Source organism: Parambassis ranga, chromosome 9 (genome assembly GCF_900634625.1).
Source record: "Parambassis ranga chromosome 9, fParRan2.1, whole genome shotgun sequence".
NCBI lineage: Eukaryota > Metazoa > Chordata > Actinopteri > Ambassidae > Parambassis > Parambassis ranga.
Genome location: NC_041030.1, coordinates 21,684,800 through 21,701,572, shown reverse-complemented (window position 1 = coordinate 21,701,572; position 16,773 = coordinate 21,684,800). Strand labels below are relative to the sequence as shown.

Sequence of the window (16,773 nt, the reverse complement as noted above, 5' to 3'; positions counted from 1 at the left end):
TGTCAACTGTAGCTCAGTGTGGCTGCGTGTATCTGGCAGCTCACGTCGGCTCATCATTAGCTGCAAATCTGCATCTTTAATTTGTTGATTAACTCTTAAAAGACAAACGAGGCTGTGATCTCTCTGCCGCTAATTACGTCTGAAGGATCAATGATTCAGCAACGATACAAATATGAGGCGCTGCTTTTTTTTAAAGATTATTGCTACGAATATGAATATTCATTGCAAATTAAATCCAGATGAACGATTAAAGACTTAAAATATCAATTTTAAACAAAATAGTTTTTTTTTTTCCTTCGTCGCTGCTTGACCCCGGGCGGCCATCTTTTTCACCTCTCAAACGGGCACCAAGCCAAAACCATTTCTGCCTGCATTAGTCTCATCAGGGACTTTAGTATGTGGCACCCTGTAGGAGGGGAGCCGCCCTGGCACGTGCACAACACACACACACACACACACACACACACACACACACACACCGCCTTGTCTTGACAGCTCACTCCCAATTACTGGCCCTCCCTGTCGCATGGCCTGCGTCTCCGCTCAGAGCAGATCGCATGTGACCCCGTCCAGCATGCCGCTGGTGGAGGGGGAAGAGGGGGAACCATGCAGAGAACACACACACACACACACACACACACACACACACTCTGAGGGGACAGGTTCCAAAAAACAGGGGCCAATCAGAGAGTTCCAGTCCATAAATGCAAATATACTCCAGAGCAGAGTCAGCATCTGTTTCTGCTGACGAGTCATCTTCAGACCTTTGTTTACAGAAAGGTTTGAACTGACTGTGTTTTTAAATTATGATGATCAAGAATTATATTTAGCATAGTTACTGTTGTGTGTGGTTTTTTTTAACACTTAAACCTACAGCAGTAGTGCAGACAGAAGGAGCTCATGTTAAACGTCATATTAAATCGCACATTTTTCTGGGAAGAGTTCAAAGAAATGTACGAAATTTGTTGGAATATTTTGTTCTGTGGCAACAAAAAGTTAGAAATTAAAATCTGTCACGTCACTGAGATCTGCTGAGTTTTTCTCTCGCTCTAATTCTCTGATTCTGATATTTTTGTTTCACAGAATAATCTATAGTAATTAAGTAAATGATTTTCACACTACAGACAAAAGTCCGCTGATGGAGGGGGAGGAATGTGTGACTGCAGCTGAGTCGTGCAGGTTGTTGTACACTTTGTTTTAAACATCAAGCACATATTATCTCAGGTTGTATTTTGTATTTTTGCATTCTTTAATGATCCATGTTTTAGTCATGAGCATCTTCGTTCCCTGACGTTGAAACAGCAGCGAGCTTCATCGCTTTCAGCATAAAAAAACCCAGGCCGCAGCATTAACATGCAAATATTCCTCAGACTGTATTTAAGCAGGGAAGGCTGCCTGCTGATGGGGCCGCGGCCTGCAGACCTGATGTGAGCTTATGTTTCTGCTGCACTTCTGAGTGTTTGTGGCGTCTCTGCCGGCCTCTCTGGGAGCACATTTAACGGCCATGACACGTAATGTAGAAGTACAGATGAGCCCACTGGCTCTCTGTGGATGCTGATGCACTGTGGCACCACCGAAGAAGAAATTAACAAATGGTGTTTTTGGTCTGCGTTGGTTTGGAGTCCTCACTCAGAAGTGTTGCACATGCTGTGGTTCTGCAGATCTAAAGCTTTTGGGACACTGAGCAGCTGTGTGTGTGTCCACTGCCTCCTTTTTTGTGTGTGTTTGCTTTGGGAGCTGCTGCTGCTGCATGCACACTCTGATATGAAGTCACCGTCTTCCAATTTTTTATTTTTTATTTTTTTAAATGTTGCAGGTTGTGTATATTTTGTTTCCAACTCACACCTGAGGAGAAACTTTTCTGTGTATAGTGCTGTTTTGGCAGTTTTTAAATGCCACACGATCATTTCCATGTTCCAATCTGCCCACCTATCTGCAGGTTTGAATGCTGCTTGCATTTTTAGAAACCACACAGAAGGCTGAAACATAAAGTACCATGACCGTTTGGAAGTATTTAAACTTTTTACCAGAAGAACACGCAGCTCCAAACGGGTCTTCAGTGGCCTCTTTAGCACCACCGAAAGCTGTGACTAGTTCTTCCTACAAGCATCTGTTTAGCACTACTAGCTAAAAAAGAGACACAGAGTGTTTTTGTGAATGCATTACACAACAAATGTTCAAATCTGCAGCATGTGGGCATCACGTGGAAACGGAGTGAACGAGTCTGTCGCCTCGCAGGTCGTAAAAAGCGGCCTATCAGCTGGCTCGCACGCCGTACAAAAGTACCATTGTAGCAGGTCTGTAAACTGGCGCTGCCTTGACAGACAGAGTGTTTCAGTCTGTCCATTAGCTGCAGACCCAGTTGTCTGACTGGAGTGGGTTGACTTGGACGAGGCCTGTCTAAATCACTTCAGCACGTATCAAACCAAGAACAATCTCTCCTCTGTCTGATCCTCCTGGCACCGCTCCACGCCGATCCTCCCACGGTCTCTCTCTCTCTCTCTCTTATGATTATTTTATCATTTTAAATTCTTTATGCCGCATTGCCGTGGCACTGGCCCCGCCAGAGCAGAGCGGCGCGTTGGCCATACAGTACATTCACACTACAGTTATTTGGACGGCGCTCCGGTGTGGCTCTGTCCCGGTCCCTCGGTTGGATTCTGCTCGTCCATTAGTGCCATCTGTGCCTTCATGCGCCGTCTGTGAGGGCCCCGCTGACGCCAAAACGATTGGCATTTCTCTGGAACAACCAGAGGGACGGTGCCCAGAGCTTTTAGCTGCCAATGATGTGCACTTAGTCTGACAAAACCAGAGAGGGTGGAGGAGGAGGAGGAGGAGGAGGAGGAAGAGGAGGAAGAGGAGGAAGAGGAGGGGGTGGAGGCAAGCAGGAGGCCCCGGCAGGAAACAGCTGCACCTACAGTACAGAACTGCAGCTTCAGGGGAAAAAAAACACACTTATCCCTGCAACCACCGACACATGATGCCCAGTCAGAGGCTGAGCTTAGACACGTTGTTGTGCACTGCACACCTGCAGCATCATCATCATCATCATCATCACCTGATAAAACTCTGGAGGTTTCGAAGAAGACGTGGTCTGCAGATCAACACCAGGAGTCCATCACATTTAACCCCTGCAGCATCATAAAAACGGGGGAAACAGAATGTCCTTCACATGCAGGAGGTGACCACAGTTCAGCCTGCAGATGCTGCAGAGCAACACAACACAGCCTGGAACCTTTAACAGTCCATGTTCAGGAGGAACTTCTGTCGGTGCTAATAGAAGCGTCAGCTTAAACTCACTCAGTTATTATTTTGTGCAGTTTATCCTGAAACTTCCCACCACAGAGCGCTGACGACTGATGAAGGCTGGTTCCACACGGTAGCAGAAATTCTCCTGCCGTGACCTTCTTCTGTGCCTTCAGCTCCTCTCCTCTGCTGAAATGTTCTCCTGTCTGCAGGAAGCGGCAGCCAGCGACGCTCCGACAGTCTGCACACCATATGCTGCTGCCTGCTAGCGTAACTTTTTACTGCAAGCTGTCGCTCACTCCCTCTCTGCTCCCGGGGTCACTCAAGTAGCCATCGGAGACGGTTACCCAGCATCCTCTGCTTTATTCACTGTCGGGCTCTGCATTGGAGGAAGTGTTGCTGTTTGAAAGGGCCCCGTGTGTAAACATGATATCAGAGGCTGGACTTTTTGTAGCAGAAATTTTGATAACAGCTGTTTCTGAGTGAGTCCTAACAGACAACAGTGCTCACTCTGTCTGGGAACAGCAGCACGGAGCGCCATCAAGGTGTTTAGAGAGATAAGATAAGGTACGATAAGACTTTATTGATCCTCTCGATATCAAGGCCCTGGATGTTCGCTGGTGGAGTCTGAAGTCACTCCCCATCTCCTTCGTCTTGGTGGCAAAGATGTGAAGGTGACTGAGTTCACAGCAGTCAACGACGTCCTCGACCACCTTCCTGTATTCCAGATCATTCCCTTCAGTTACACGGAAAACCTTCGGATGTGGAAGCTGTTTGAGTCATAGTGGAAATCTGATGTGTGGAGAGTGGAGAGGGGAGAGACACACAGTCTTGGAGCCTCACATACTGAGGTCTGTTGGTGAGGTAGTCAATGGTCCATGCAGGCAGCTGGCTGTTAGCTCCCGCTCCTTCCAGCTTTCCCCTGAACAGTGATGGTTGAATGGTGTTAAGAGCACTGGAGAAGTCAAAGAACATGACTCTCACAGCACTTCCAGGCTCCTCAGGGTGCAGCAGGGATCTGTGCAGTACGCCAGTTAGCATGCTAGCACAGAGTCCTTTTTTCCACAGTCACGCATGTTGCTGTTAAAACACAAAGCCTGTGATTGGTCAGCACCTGTGGCCATTCTGCATCACTTCCTTTGTTGTTTTTGGGAAGAGCTGAACCTGCCTGCTGGCTTGTAGCGCCTGCGTGCAGCATCACAGGAGCCCTGGCCCGTCATCATGTGTGGACGTTTTTTCAGCAGATGCTCGCTGAACTTAAATAAAACGGTTCAATTATAGATCGTTCCCCACGTGTGTTCACTGACTGCACAGAGGCCTGCGTGCAGCCTTTGGGATGACTGTGAGGAGCAGAGACTGTGACTGTGACAGGAACACATGAGTACCTGTGCTGGTAGCAGAAGTTTTCGTGTATGTAAGAATACAAGTGTAAAACTGTGTGTGAAGGTTTTATCTTCCTGGAAATGATCCTGGAAGCTTTTCCAGCACCTTCCAAGATATCTGCTAAACTTCACAGTTGTGGAAGGAGTAACGTTTTTTTTCCCTCTCATGGTACCTTATGTGCTTCTATAATCTTTATTCATCTTACAATCAGTCGAAATGCCCGAGTTGTCAGCGAGCATCATGTATTTGGCCGAATCTCAGGTGGCTCTGATTTCCCAGCAGGCCAGATGGCAGCGCTGTGTGGGCAGTGTGTGTGTGCGCGTGTGTGTGTGTGTGTGTGCGTGTGTGTGTGTGAAGAGGGCCAGCAGCCTCGTGGAGGGAGGATTGCTCACACTCTGGCTCTCTCCTCTGTCCCCGTGCAGCTGTGCTTCTCCCTCCAACTTGAACTTTTAATTTGTTCAATATGTGGCAGAGGACACTGAGTAAAACAGAACACATGTCCGGTGGCTGAGGCTCCACAGGAAGGGGAGAACGACACTGTGGAGTTAACGTGTTGAAGTCTGCTGCTGCCACCGGACTGGAAGACTGTGGAAAATTGTGGAAAAGTTCACACTTTTTTCTCTGTCAGGCTGCAGATCTCTTGTGCTGATGATCAGCTGTGATTTACAAAGCTAGGTTTGAGTGATGCTGTCTGAGTGCAGGGTCATATCATTTTTGGACCAGTTTAATGTTTAATATATAACTTTATTATATTATACTGGATTTTGAAAGTGTGTGAGACTGCAGGTATCCTTAGGGGGTCAGGATCCATGCGTGTGTGTGTGAGGATGTGTTGGTTTTCCATGGTGGTCTACTGTAGTAGAGCAGTTCAATCATGAAAGATTCAGCGAACTGAATGAGAAAGATTTATTAATTACAAAGTTTGAATGTGCATTGGCGTCCTAGACCCCATCATGAAGACCACATCCGGAAAGGGGGGAAAACGCAAGAGGAGAGGCCGCTGGATCAGAAGATCCCCCCGGGGTCTAGACCTGGTGGTGGTGGAGAGCTGGAGGGCAGGAGATAGGGGGCCTTACTGGTGTGGGTCTGGTGGTGCTTGGGGTGGAGGAGGGTTGCCGGGTTCGATCAGAAGACAGCTGGAGAAGAGACGAAGACTTTTAAATTTCGTGCTAAGCTGTGATTGGTCAGGAGAGGGATGGAAAGCGACAGCTGATTGGTGAGGGAGGTGCTTTCTATTAAGCACCTGACTAAGAGAGCGGAAGAGAGGGGGAGCAGAGGAGTGAGGGATAGAGGGAGAAAGATTAGGAAGCGGATAGGGATAAATGGTGAATGATGGGAAACAGAGTCTTCCTGATTGAACTTACGCTAAGAGCTACATTAATGTAAGCAGTGTTTAGTCATGATTCCTTTCGGATCTTCTGACAGTAAGTGAAGTGAGAGAAGGACAGAAAATCATGGGAAGAGACGCACACAGACAAAACAAAACATTTAAATCCCAAAACTTGAATATCTACCCCTCGCTTATTATTTTATCTTCATGCATTAATACCTGACGCTCCCTTGCACTCAGCACATACATTCTTATGTATCATTCACCTTCATACACGCAGTGCATTGCGAAGTTATGAGCCTGCCTATTTGTCGAGGTATTAGCTGCAATATCTGGCCGTGGAATATCTGCTTTATACATCTGTTATAACCTATAGATGTGCAATAATGTATGTATACAAGAAAAGGTGATGTAAATTGAAGTGATGAACACCTAAAAGTCAAATATATAGTTTGGTTCATCAAAAGATTCAAATTCCAAGACCTTTAAAAATGTCCCAAGATGGCCGCCCTGTGCGACTAATCCCTCTGTAATTTTGTTTCCCTTAATTAGAATGAAATGAAACTTGGCAGAGATAATGTGAAAGTGCCACTAAGAACACATGTGTGTCAGAGTCATGTTTAAAATACAAGGCGGTGTGTTCAGCAGCATTCAGACTGAGAGCTCAGGTGGAGCGCTGCACGTGGACGGCTGTGTGTGAGGACTCTTAGCTCGGCTCATTAAGATTTCTGTCAGAACAAGTGTTGGAGTGGCGGCTGAGGAGCGCTGCAGTCGTCCTGTTGCTGGTGGATTAAGTAAGCCGTAGATTAACTAAGCTACTGTATAGGCTGCAAAGCTCTAATGTGGGGAGAAAAAAGTCTCTGTTCTGGTAATAAAATCTTTCAAAGCCGTCAGCTTATCACTGCAAAATAAGCATCTTGCAACTGGATTACAACTCTCATGCTTGCAAGTGTTTTCACACTACAGTCCAGATGGGAGCTTGGTTCTGTAACCTAAACGGATTCTTCCTTCCTTCATGCGTCTTTTTTTTTTGTCTTTGATATTGTAAATGTGACAAACTTTACAATCAATTAATTAATACACAGAGCCAGTACAAACATTTGGAAAGGAGCTGTAATTCTCCATCAGCTGTGTTTATTTCCTGCTATTTGTCTCCCAGAAACACGGCGCTGGAGATCTCAGGCTGTTCTGAGCCCACAGACACGAGCTGCACTCTTTATTTTTTTACCTTTCACAGCGTCAGTCTGCAGTGTGACAGCTGACATGTTGATCCACAGGTGAGCCAGCAGTTCAGCCCTCTGCCCGGGGTCGCTGGGTGCAGGAGGTGTCCGGTGGTGGTGCCGCAGACAGACGGTCTTGTTGTGCACCTGGATGATGGCGGGCGCTGAACAAACATCATGGAAGCTGTGTGAGCTCCAGCCTCGAGTCTGTTGACACGAGTCATCCTTTCCCTGCTCCAGTTCTGAAGGCAGGAAATGGAAAAGCCGACCTAAACACCTTCAGCACCTCCGTCAGTGTAGGTCTGCACACATGAGGCGGTTTAATTATAGCTGTTGTGTGTATGCAAAGCGCACAACGGTGCTTCAGACGGTCAGAGGGGAGGCTGTGGCTCTTCATGTTCTGTCACCGTCCTCTGACTTCCTGTCACTGGTTGGTTTTTATGGCCCCGTTCACACTGGAGAAAGTCATTCCAGCTAGAGTAGGATTGAGCCCAGACAGCCTTTAAGCTGGATGCGTTCAGACCTATTTTCAAATCTGGCTAGCACACACTTGTGTCCACACTCAATCCGGCTTCATCCAGCATGTTTGCTGACCTCCAAACCACTAGGTGGCGCCTCGTAATATACAGAGTTTGTTCACGCCGCGGTAGGACCGCGTGTGCTCATGCGTCAGGCGGGTTTTTTGTCCCGTGTCGAGCCCCGTAAACCGGAAGTAGCATGTCACTTACCGGAAGTAGCATGTCGCTAACTGGAAGTAGCATGTCGCTAGCCGGATTCGCTCGCCACATTTGCGTTCACACCTGAGCCACATTTGAGCCAATCCGGCTAGATCCACCTCTTGTGGGTGGATCTAGCCGGATTGAAATCAAACTGGATACAGCCGGATTCGAGGTGTTCACACTCGAAAAAAAACACATCTGGATTGATCTGGATGCGGCCGAATCCTGCTTAAGCCACATTTTTTTCCCCAGTGTGAACGGGGCCTATGAGACAGAGCCGCTCGGTTGGAGCCTCTGTTGTGTTTTAATGTTAACGTCTGTGGAATGTGTCACAGATTTCGGTGTGAGTCGCACAGCTGATATCTTCAGTGGTTTGTAGCTCTGGGGAGTCTGAAGCTGCTCAGGGTGTGAACACACACACACACACACACACACAGCACCAGTCCACGTCTGGAGCTCTGCCTCAAGTTACAAGCCAACAGTCCAAGTGACAAACATGTTGTCTGAGGACTGGGCAAATGGACCTCTGCAGCTCCTGTCAACATGCTGACAGGGTCCGCTAACTCCTCCACCACCACCACCACGTCTCAGGCTCAGAAGTGAGAATAAACGGCAGCGTATAAAAAGCGGAGTTCTGCTCTCCTGTCTGATCTGAAGTGTTCATAACCGATCGTTTGATGTGAAGTCGTAACGGACGTGACTTCGTTTTCTTTTCTGCTAATTGAAAAAGTCAGAGATGGAGGTCAGGGATAGTAATAATAACCTGGAGCAGTTATTTCATGCTTTGCTGTCTTTGGGCGCCATGTTGGACTCTGGGTTATATTAAGAATGGGTGCTAATAAATTTAATTGGATATTATGATTTAATATATGTCCATTTATTTCAATAGAAAGGCAGTCAAGTGTCTGTAATGAACCTTATTAATCACAGGCTTCATTTGGAAGTGGATGCCTCCCTCTGACCCCCCCCTTACCAACCCCGCCGACCCTCCTGTCTCTTCACCTCTCTGTCTCTCCACCTGACTCATCCACCCGTCTATCTGCAGTCACGCTCCCGTCCGTCTGATGAGATTTCACTGACATTCCATGCTGACATATTCAGACTATTGTTCTGCCGCTCCGGGTGGCACAGGTGGGCCTCCGTCTCTCCAGCATGGCCCAGTTACAAGGCGGCGCTCGCTGCCAAGTCGGGCCCCGTTCATCCGGGAACAGGGGAGCTGGAATGGGTTTGACCGTATTGTGCTGCACCTGCTCCGCCCTCGCAGCAGATCCCCCTGCTTCGCCTGCCATTCTGCCACTGCAGAGCCCCCCCCCACGCCGTAAAACCCTTAAAATCCACTGAACTTAGCCGCTCTGATGGCCGCGGCCAAAACAGCATCTGATGTGCCTTATTTGTTGACTGTGTGAGATTAGTTGCAGAGGGTACACGTCGAGGGGCTTACCATGCAGAGATGGAGCGAAGCCCCCACCCCTCCACCAAACACCCACCAGCCCTGCCAAATAATGAGGAATGGAAGATTCTCCAGCTTGTCTAAAGCCCTTGTCACAGTGGGTCCGTGCACACTTCTGCTCCCGAGCCAGACTGTAGAGCAGATACTGTAAGAGGGCCTGAGCCGCGCGTTCAGCAGGCAGCTGCCCGGTCAGTCTCTGTCCATGATCTCTCAGCGGGACGCCCCCACCTGGACGGTGTGAGGCCTGCTTTTGTTTGCACAGAATCAGATGTGCAGCTCAAAGATGTGCACATGTCACCACAAAGTCTGCAAACACATCCGGGCCTTTTAAATCAAACGCTGCATTTATTTGACTGAATTTAACTTTTCACGCACGGCGTCCCGTCACTTCCTGTTTCTGTCCGCCGTGTGCAGCGGTGAGCAGCTAAAGACACCTTCAGTCAGACTTCGCTCCACCTCGAGCGTTGCCATGTTGGGGTCTGCTCTCATTACTTCAGCCTGCATCTTTTTGCTGCTGATGAGGACACAGTTAAGGGGCCAACTTATTCAGACGTCCCTCTGTAGGTGGAGATGTTTCCTCTCACCCGGCTGCACACAGGCCTCAGGTCCAGTGCGCTCAGGGACTCTGTCCTCCGGCTTTCGTGTGTGTGTTTGTTAATTTCCATGGCAAATTAAAGGCTTAGTTCATACACATTGGTACGTCCCAGCTGTGTGGACAGTAATGATCAGATAATATAAAGGGTTGTCTGGTAATTTTGGGTGAACTCGTCCTTTACAAACTCTCCCCTCTGTTCCTGTGCAGGCTGCTCCTAAAACAGGAAGCAGACACACTCTGCAACAAGCATTAATAAATAATGTATTATAATGATGCTGGAGTGAGAGCAGAGTCCACACACACACACACACACACACACACACAGATGAGGAGATTCAGGCTGAGTGTGTGTGTGAGTGTGGAGGCCGGCTGGCTGCTGGGATTCGCTGTGCGAGAGCTCCCTCTTGGTGCCAGTCAGCCTACTGTTAGTGAGCAGACTGCTGCAAGGAGAGGCTCACACACACACACACACACACACACACACACACACACACACACCGTTATGTTCGGCCATTGACAGTGAAGAATAAAGTGTGATGTCTGATATATTTGTAGGGTTTAAGGAACAGAAGCTGCTGCAGGTTGATTTTTTTTTTTTTTTTTTTTTTTTTTTTTAAATCTGGAAATATTTCAGTGTTTGTCCAAAATGTATTAAACTAACATTTGTCTTTTTAATGTTATTATTGTTTTCCTTTGTATTTTTTCTGCATTTAAGGAATATTATCTTCAGTTCACTTTATTTTCTTGGTCTGTATTTTTAAAAAATATTCTTAGATTTTTTTTATTTAAAATTTTATTTTATTAAATTCAAATATTTGTAATTTAATTTAAAAAATCGTACATTTTTAAGTTAATTAAAATGTGAATGAATTTACAGAGAATTAATTTGTTTAGAAATAATAATATTTAAAAAAATTAGATTTTGGAAGAAAAAAATATGAAGAGGAACTTTATTTACAAAACTTTTAACCGTGTGTGTGTGTGTGTGTGTGTGTGTTTCAGGGCCGGTGCGTGAACTTCAGCCGTGTGCAGCACCAGTAGAGGAGCCGAGCTGCTGCGTGAAGCGGCCGCCGCGGACCAGAGAAGAATTTCAGGTTTTTTAGGACGTGCAGCCTGCAGCTGAAACCACTATCTGTCCACTCTGCACAGTTTCCTCTTCTGCTTCTTCTTCAGGCCTCTGAAGCGCACACGGTCACATGTTTATATTCATATTCATTAAGTTATTTTCCACCTTTGATTTATACCAAATGTTTTTTTGTTTTTGATTAGAAGTCGTCAGAACAGCAGCACTGGCGCCGCGGAGCTCAGCGCTCAGACTCGGTTAGCTTTTCATGCGCACCAAAGGCTTAACATATTCTGACCATATTGTGCCTTCTGTGAAAAACCTCATTTCATGGACACAGACGGAAGCTATCTAAAAAAAAAAAAAAAAAACATGGAGGAAGAGGCTGTTTGCCGTTGGCGTGGAAGTCGGAATAATCCCAGCGGGCCTCACGAGTGCAGAAGTCCGTCGCCTTTTGGCAATGTCTCATCACGACTCCTCTCCTACTTCAGCAGAGCTGCGTGCCCGGCGGCCGCCCTGGCTGATCCTGTCATTTTAACACTGAGAAGTGCACACGCATGACAAATTGTAGACAGGACGCCCCAAGGTATTGGAAGGCACCAAGACTTTGCCCTTTAGTTTGTTTTTTTTGAAGACACCTTCCTTTCATTATGCACTCGGGACAAGGAAATTAATAGAGCGTTATTCGACCGCAGGACAGCCTCCTGACCAGGAGGATCTCCAGCTAGGTTTGAGGGATTGATGCCTTCAAGACCTTGACATGGCGCTTGGTGTTTTTTGCCCCTGTTTTCAGCGCGGTCTGCTCTCTGCTCAGTAAGGCGTAGCACATCACAGCCCATAAACAAGCCCATCAGTTAGGACTTTTAAGAAACAGATACAGCTGCCTCCGTCCTCCTTGGACGCTCCGATCTCAATCCTCCGAGGGTTCCCGGGCCCCGCGTCACAACTCGCCGGTTCCCTCGGCACCAGAATATCAAAGTTTAATTAAAATAATTAAAGGCAACAGCAAGCAGCAGCCTGTGAAGACTTGCCTGTCTCTTTTTTATGCCTTTTGACATTGAATGACCTATTACTGCCTTACACTCAGGAAAAAAAGGAGGACACGGCGCCGTGGTGACGGTGCGCCGTGTCCAAAACGCAAACCCAAAGCAGCGGATGCGATGGACGGATAAGTATTGTTCATTTCCAGAAATTATGTCTCTCCCCCCCCTCTCCCTCTCTCCACCCTGACTCCCTCTGCCCAAAAATCAGGGAATATACACTTCTATATATTGTGGATTTCTCAAGCGCGCTGTCATGACGCCAATCCCAAATGATGTTAGTGTGAGCGGAAACACTGTGGGGGAGGAAAGGGGGCAGCAGCTGAAGAAAAAGGCTCGAATGATCCAGTCACTTCGGATACCGTACTTCAGATGCAAAATGGATATTCGAGTCGAAACCTGACAAAGCGTGCCGGCTTTGACGGGAAGCGGTATAGACAATGACCAGTGGCTGGGTCAGTGGGATGTCTCTGTGCAAGCAGGGAAGCTTATCAAATGACACTAAAAATAAGTTCAACAACCATCAAGTTTGAGGGGGGAATGGATGAGCGCCTCGCGTTCGGCGGGCGGCGAGCTACACGCCGCTCTAATTATTATTCCTTTGTTTCCTCTTCGTCCCGATTGGAGGGACGTAAATAATTCCAAATCCGATCCTCGGGCGGCGCCGGTATTTATGTTCCACTTAAACACTTTTAGCCTCTTGCATAATTTTTTGCAAGCTGACATTTAATCGGCTCATCAGACTCTTTTTCTGGACGAGGACATTTTTAGATTTCGTCTTCTTCATCATGTTCCGACCACGAGCGTGGGAGCATTGTTAAGCCAAACTAATGAGACATTTACACAGCGCAGCTCGTGCTGCTGCTCAGTCGTTAGCATACATTATTCCACATTATAGCATTCACTGTTAGCGCCTGTTGTTGGACATTTAAACACAAAATGATTGTTTTTGTAAAAGATCTTTTTTAAAAAAAAAAACATATTTTTGTATTTCTGCACTTTTTAAGTTTTTTGTGTTGTTGACATTTCGACAGTATTTTTTATTGTAGCTGAATTTTACATCAGTTTATAAAAAGTTTTTGATATGCAGCATTTTTTTGCAGATTGTAGCTTTAATTTGATTTGCATGCACTTCTGCTATCAGCTCATTGAGTGTGCATTAATTTGATCATTTCATTTTTTTATGATTGTATCCGATCACACAAAAAAAACAAAAAAACATCTTCTGTGGCTGTTTTCTGGGTTTTACACTGTTTTTTTTTTATTCTCTTATTGCATTCCATTGTGTTAAATATATATTCAACAAAAAGCGAGCAGTGTGTGTGTGTGTGTCTTTTTTCTGGGTCTTATTTTAACATGTGTGTGTGCTGGTAGGGGTGGACATGCTAAAGGCGAAGTTTAATTGGGCCCTTACAGATTTATAGGGCCCGACAGGGAACGTGATTATACAGAGTGTGTGTGGACAGAGGAGTGGACAGTATGCAGCCTCTCCCCCTGTGAAGTCAGTCACCGGAGGCATCACACACACACACACACACACACACAGAAAATCCCTTCGAGGTCTTCGACGCCCCAAAAATGAGGTCTTGCATTTAGTAAAAATATGCACTCGTACACCTTCTGCTTTATCCACATTTGCATGCTGTGACAAGATGCCAGCTGAGGTGTGTGTGTGTGTGTGTGTGTGTGGGTCACTGTGTGTCCACACACTCCGCACTATGTTAGACGTCAATAAGAATGTGTTCTTCTTATTCTAAACTCTTCACTTGTGAAGCAAAATCAGGTTTTGAGGTCAATTCTGGAGCTCAAAGGGTCAAAAAGTGATTTTGTGTAGTTCAGATTTTTGATAATACACAAACTGTTGGTTAATAACAAATGTTATATCAGTGAACATAAACAAACAAAACTGACCACAGGAGGTACATTGTTTTTGCTATTATGTTTATGCCCAAAAAAACCTGAACAAAACTTAAAAGATAAGCAGATTAGTCATTAAAGTAAATAATGTAAGTAGATTAAATATTTAGCAGAGAGATGTACAGCGGTCCCTCGTTTATCGCGGGGGTTACGTTCCAAAAATAACCCGCAATAGGCGAAATCCACAAAGTAGTCAGCTTTATTTTTTACAGTTATTATCATCAATGTTTTAAGAACCTTTGCAGAAAAATAAGTCCAGTGTTATAGAATGAAACCAAAGATCAAAACCTGTCTTCAGTGCGCATTCTGCACTGTAGGAGACACTGCACGCAGGAGATTGGCTGTAGACCATTGTCAATCAATCGGGATGCAGAACACAAGGCGCTAAAACTAATCTGTGAAACAGTGAGGCCGCTAAAGATGAACCACGTTATAGCGTTCAAATCTGTTTCAGTCCAAATATCCACGTCATTGACAGTGTATTAAAGGTTCTGCTGAGCGTCCATCAGCGATAAGAAGCTGCCAGAATTCAGTTTTTCTGACTGAACATGTGTCTGAAGCTGCTCAGCTTCTCTCCAGACACTGAGTCAGTAAATATGTGTGTGTATCATTCTGCACTCTGTAACTATACCTCACCACTTTAAGCAGATTACTGCTGTCAGACTTTAGGAATCATATTTTCATTAAGCGTCATTGGAATATCAGCTTATCTGCTGTGTTTACTGTTGAGCTCGCCGCGCGGCTTTAAGCGCAGCAGGCAGCTGCTGAGCCGGGTTTAGTATTCAGCCGGCAGAAGTTGACTTTTCTGCACTGAAGTCTGGCGTGTGTGACGGCCACACACTCCCCAGGTCTGCTTTGTGTCGGCCTCCAGGATCCAGAAGAGAGGAAATGAAAGATAATTGACTTCTCTGCAGGCTGATCTTTTGTCTTAAGAATCCCCAAAAAACAACAGAAGACACGACTCACAGCAGAAACCTTCAGTTTATCTCCACAAAACTCTTCACACATCTTTAAGTTTTTTGTCTCTTCAGCCTGCAGCCTGCTCATATACCACGCTGCCATTCAAGCTTATACATGATGTGATGTGTAAATGCTTTCAGTACAGAGAAATACGCTGCTATAGCAGAGCAAACACAATAGTTTGGAGATGAAAAGACATCTGAGAGGAGACGGAAGCAGCCGTCATGTGTGTGAGGAAGCTTTGATGCTGCAAATATTCTTTATTTCTGCAGAAAGCGTTGTGATGCGGCAGAGACACGCGACGATGTGCAGAGGAGAAATGAACTCCGAAGATCGGTTTCTGACTTTTTGTTTGACGCGTTCGTCGTCACTGCTGTGTATCTACGGAGGGAAATCAGCCTGTATTGTATCTGGGATCATGCTGCTTGGAGTAAAAGTGGCACATGAGGACAGCAGCATCCGAAGGTCTTTGCATTCTTCTATTTTTATATTAACGCTCACAGCCAAGAAAACGCAGAGCAAACTCCTAAATCCATCCTGAGCTGTGCCACAAGGTTCTGTTTTTGCAATTTGATGGAGGAGGCTTAGCTGCCATAAAATTTCAGCCTCCACTTCCCCTGATAAAGTTTCTCTGGCAGGCAGGCGGCGAGCGGACTTAAGCAGCTGTTGCCCCTGAAAGCCTGTCTGGCTTCCCAGGTTATCCCCATTTGCACAGTTGTCCCTGAAATTTTGGTAACTGTGGGATCAAATGGTGCGGCGCTGCGGAGCCGCTAACCTTTTCAAAGCCCGAGCCCCAGACCCCATCGGATCCAGAGGGCAGCCCGTCCGCCCTAAGAACAGCTTGTTAGAGTTGACACTTGCATTGTATTTCTGAGAGCATTACAACTAAATCCCCCTCTCAGGCGATGCGGAGGGCTGCTGTTCGCTGTCGGCTGTGGAGCGTGCAGGTGGGGGGATTAGGAGAGCTTGGCGGTTCGGGATTTCAGAGCTTTATCTTGATGCTCCTTTTCTGTGAGCTTGCTGCGAATTTTAAAGCCCAATATAGTATAAATGCTGATAAAGACTTAGGACGCCTGTAAGATGATTAGACTGTGTGTCAGTGAAGGGGAAGAGTTGTTTCAAAAGAAACCCACAAATCTATATGTAATACAAGTCCAGCCATAAAACCGGATCAGACTGAAACAGGAAACAATAAAGGGCGATATAATGCGACGCTTTAGAGACAACAACACATAAAATACGATGCCTTATTGTCCAGCAGACAGACCGACACACAGGGCTGTGGGTGATTCTGTCCCAACGATTTGAGTTTCTGTGCTGTACTGCAGACATACAGCAAAATGCATATGGACTTTATAGGTCAGATGAAGGGTCAGAGGAGGCAGGTTCCTCCACAGCAAACTGTGGAGCATAAGATTTCCACCTTTACAGCTAAAAACAGGCCAGCTAGCAGGACGCTAACACTTTGAGCATCTGTTGCTTTAGCATGCTAGTAAGCTAACATCTGCGTCATTGTGTAAAGCCACTAGTTGGACCAATGAGTCAATGGCAGACCTGGTCTGCTTTCAGTCCAACAAAAAAAGAAGAAGAGGAAGAAGACGTGCTGTCACATGTGTCCTCATGTGAGAACCATGTGGGGACCGGTCCCCACATGTGTCCTCATGTGAGAACCATGTGGGGACCGGTCCCCACATGTGTCCTCATGTCTTCAGTGAAGCCTGATGCTGCAGGCTGGAGGTCGATCCTAGAACAAACACCAGCCAGAGAACTGCACCTCTGAGTGGCTCCGCGCTGGTGTTCAGGAAGCCTCCATTCATGTGGAGGAGCAGCTGCTTTGGTTGTGTGCTGTG

At 46.4% G+C, this 16,773-nt stretch overlaps 1 protein-coding gene across 1 annotated transcript in view; it reads left to right on the top strand.

Moving 5' to 3' along the window:
• The window catches only part of antxr2a (ANTXR cell adhesion molecule 2a), a 56,187-nt gene extending 42,912 nt beyond the window's left edge, over positions 1 to 13,275 (top strand). Inside the window, exon 17 of the mRNA XM_028414693.1 lies at positions 10,946 to 13,275. Coding sequence (XP_028270494.1) covers positions 10,946 to 10,984 — 39 coding nt within the window. The 3' untranslated portion in view covers positions 10,985 to 13,275. The remainder of the gene's footprint in view (positions 1 to 10,945) is intronic.
• Positions 13,276 to 16,773: the final 3,498 nt, after the last annotated feature.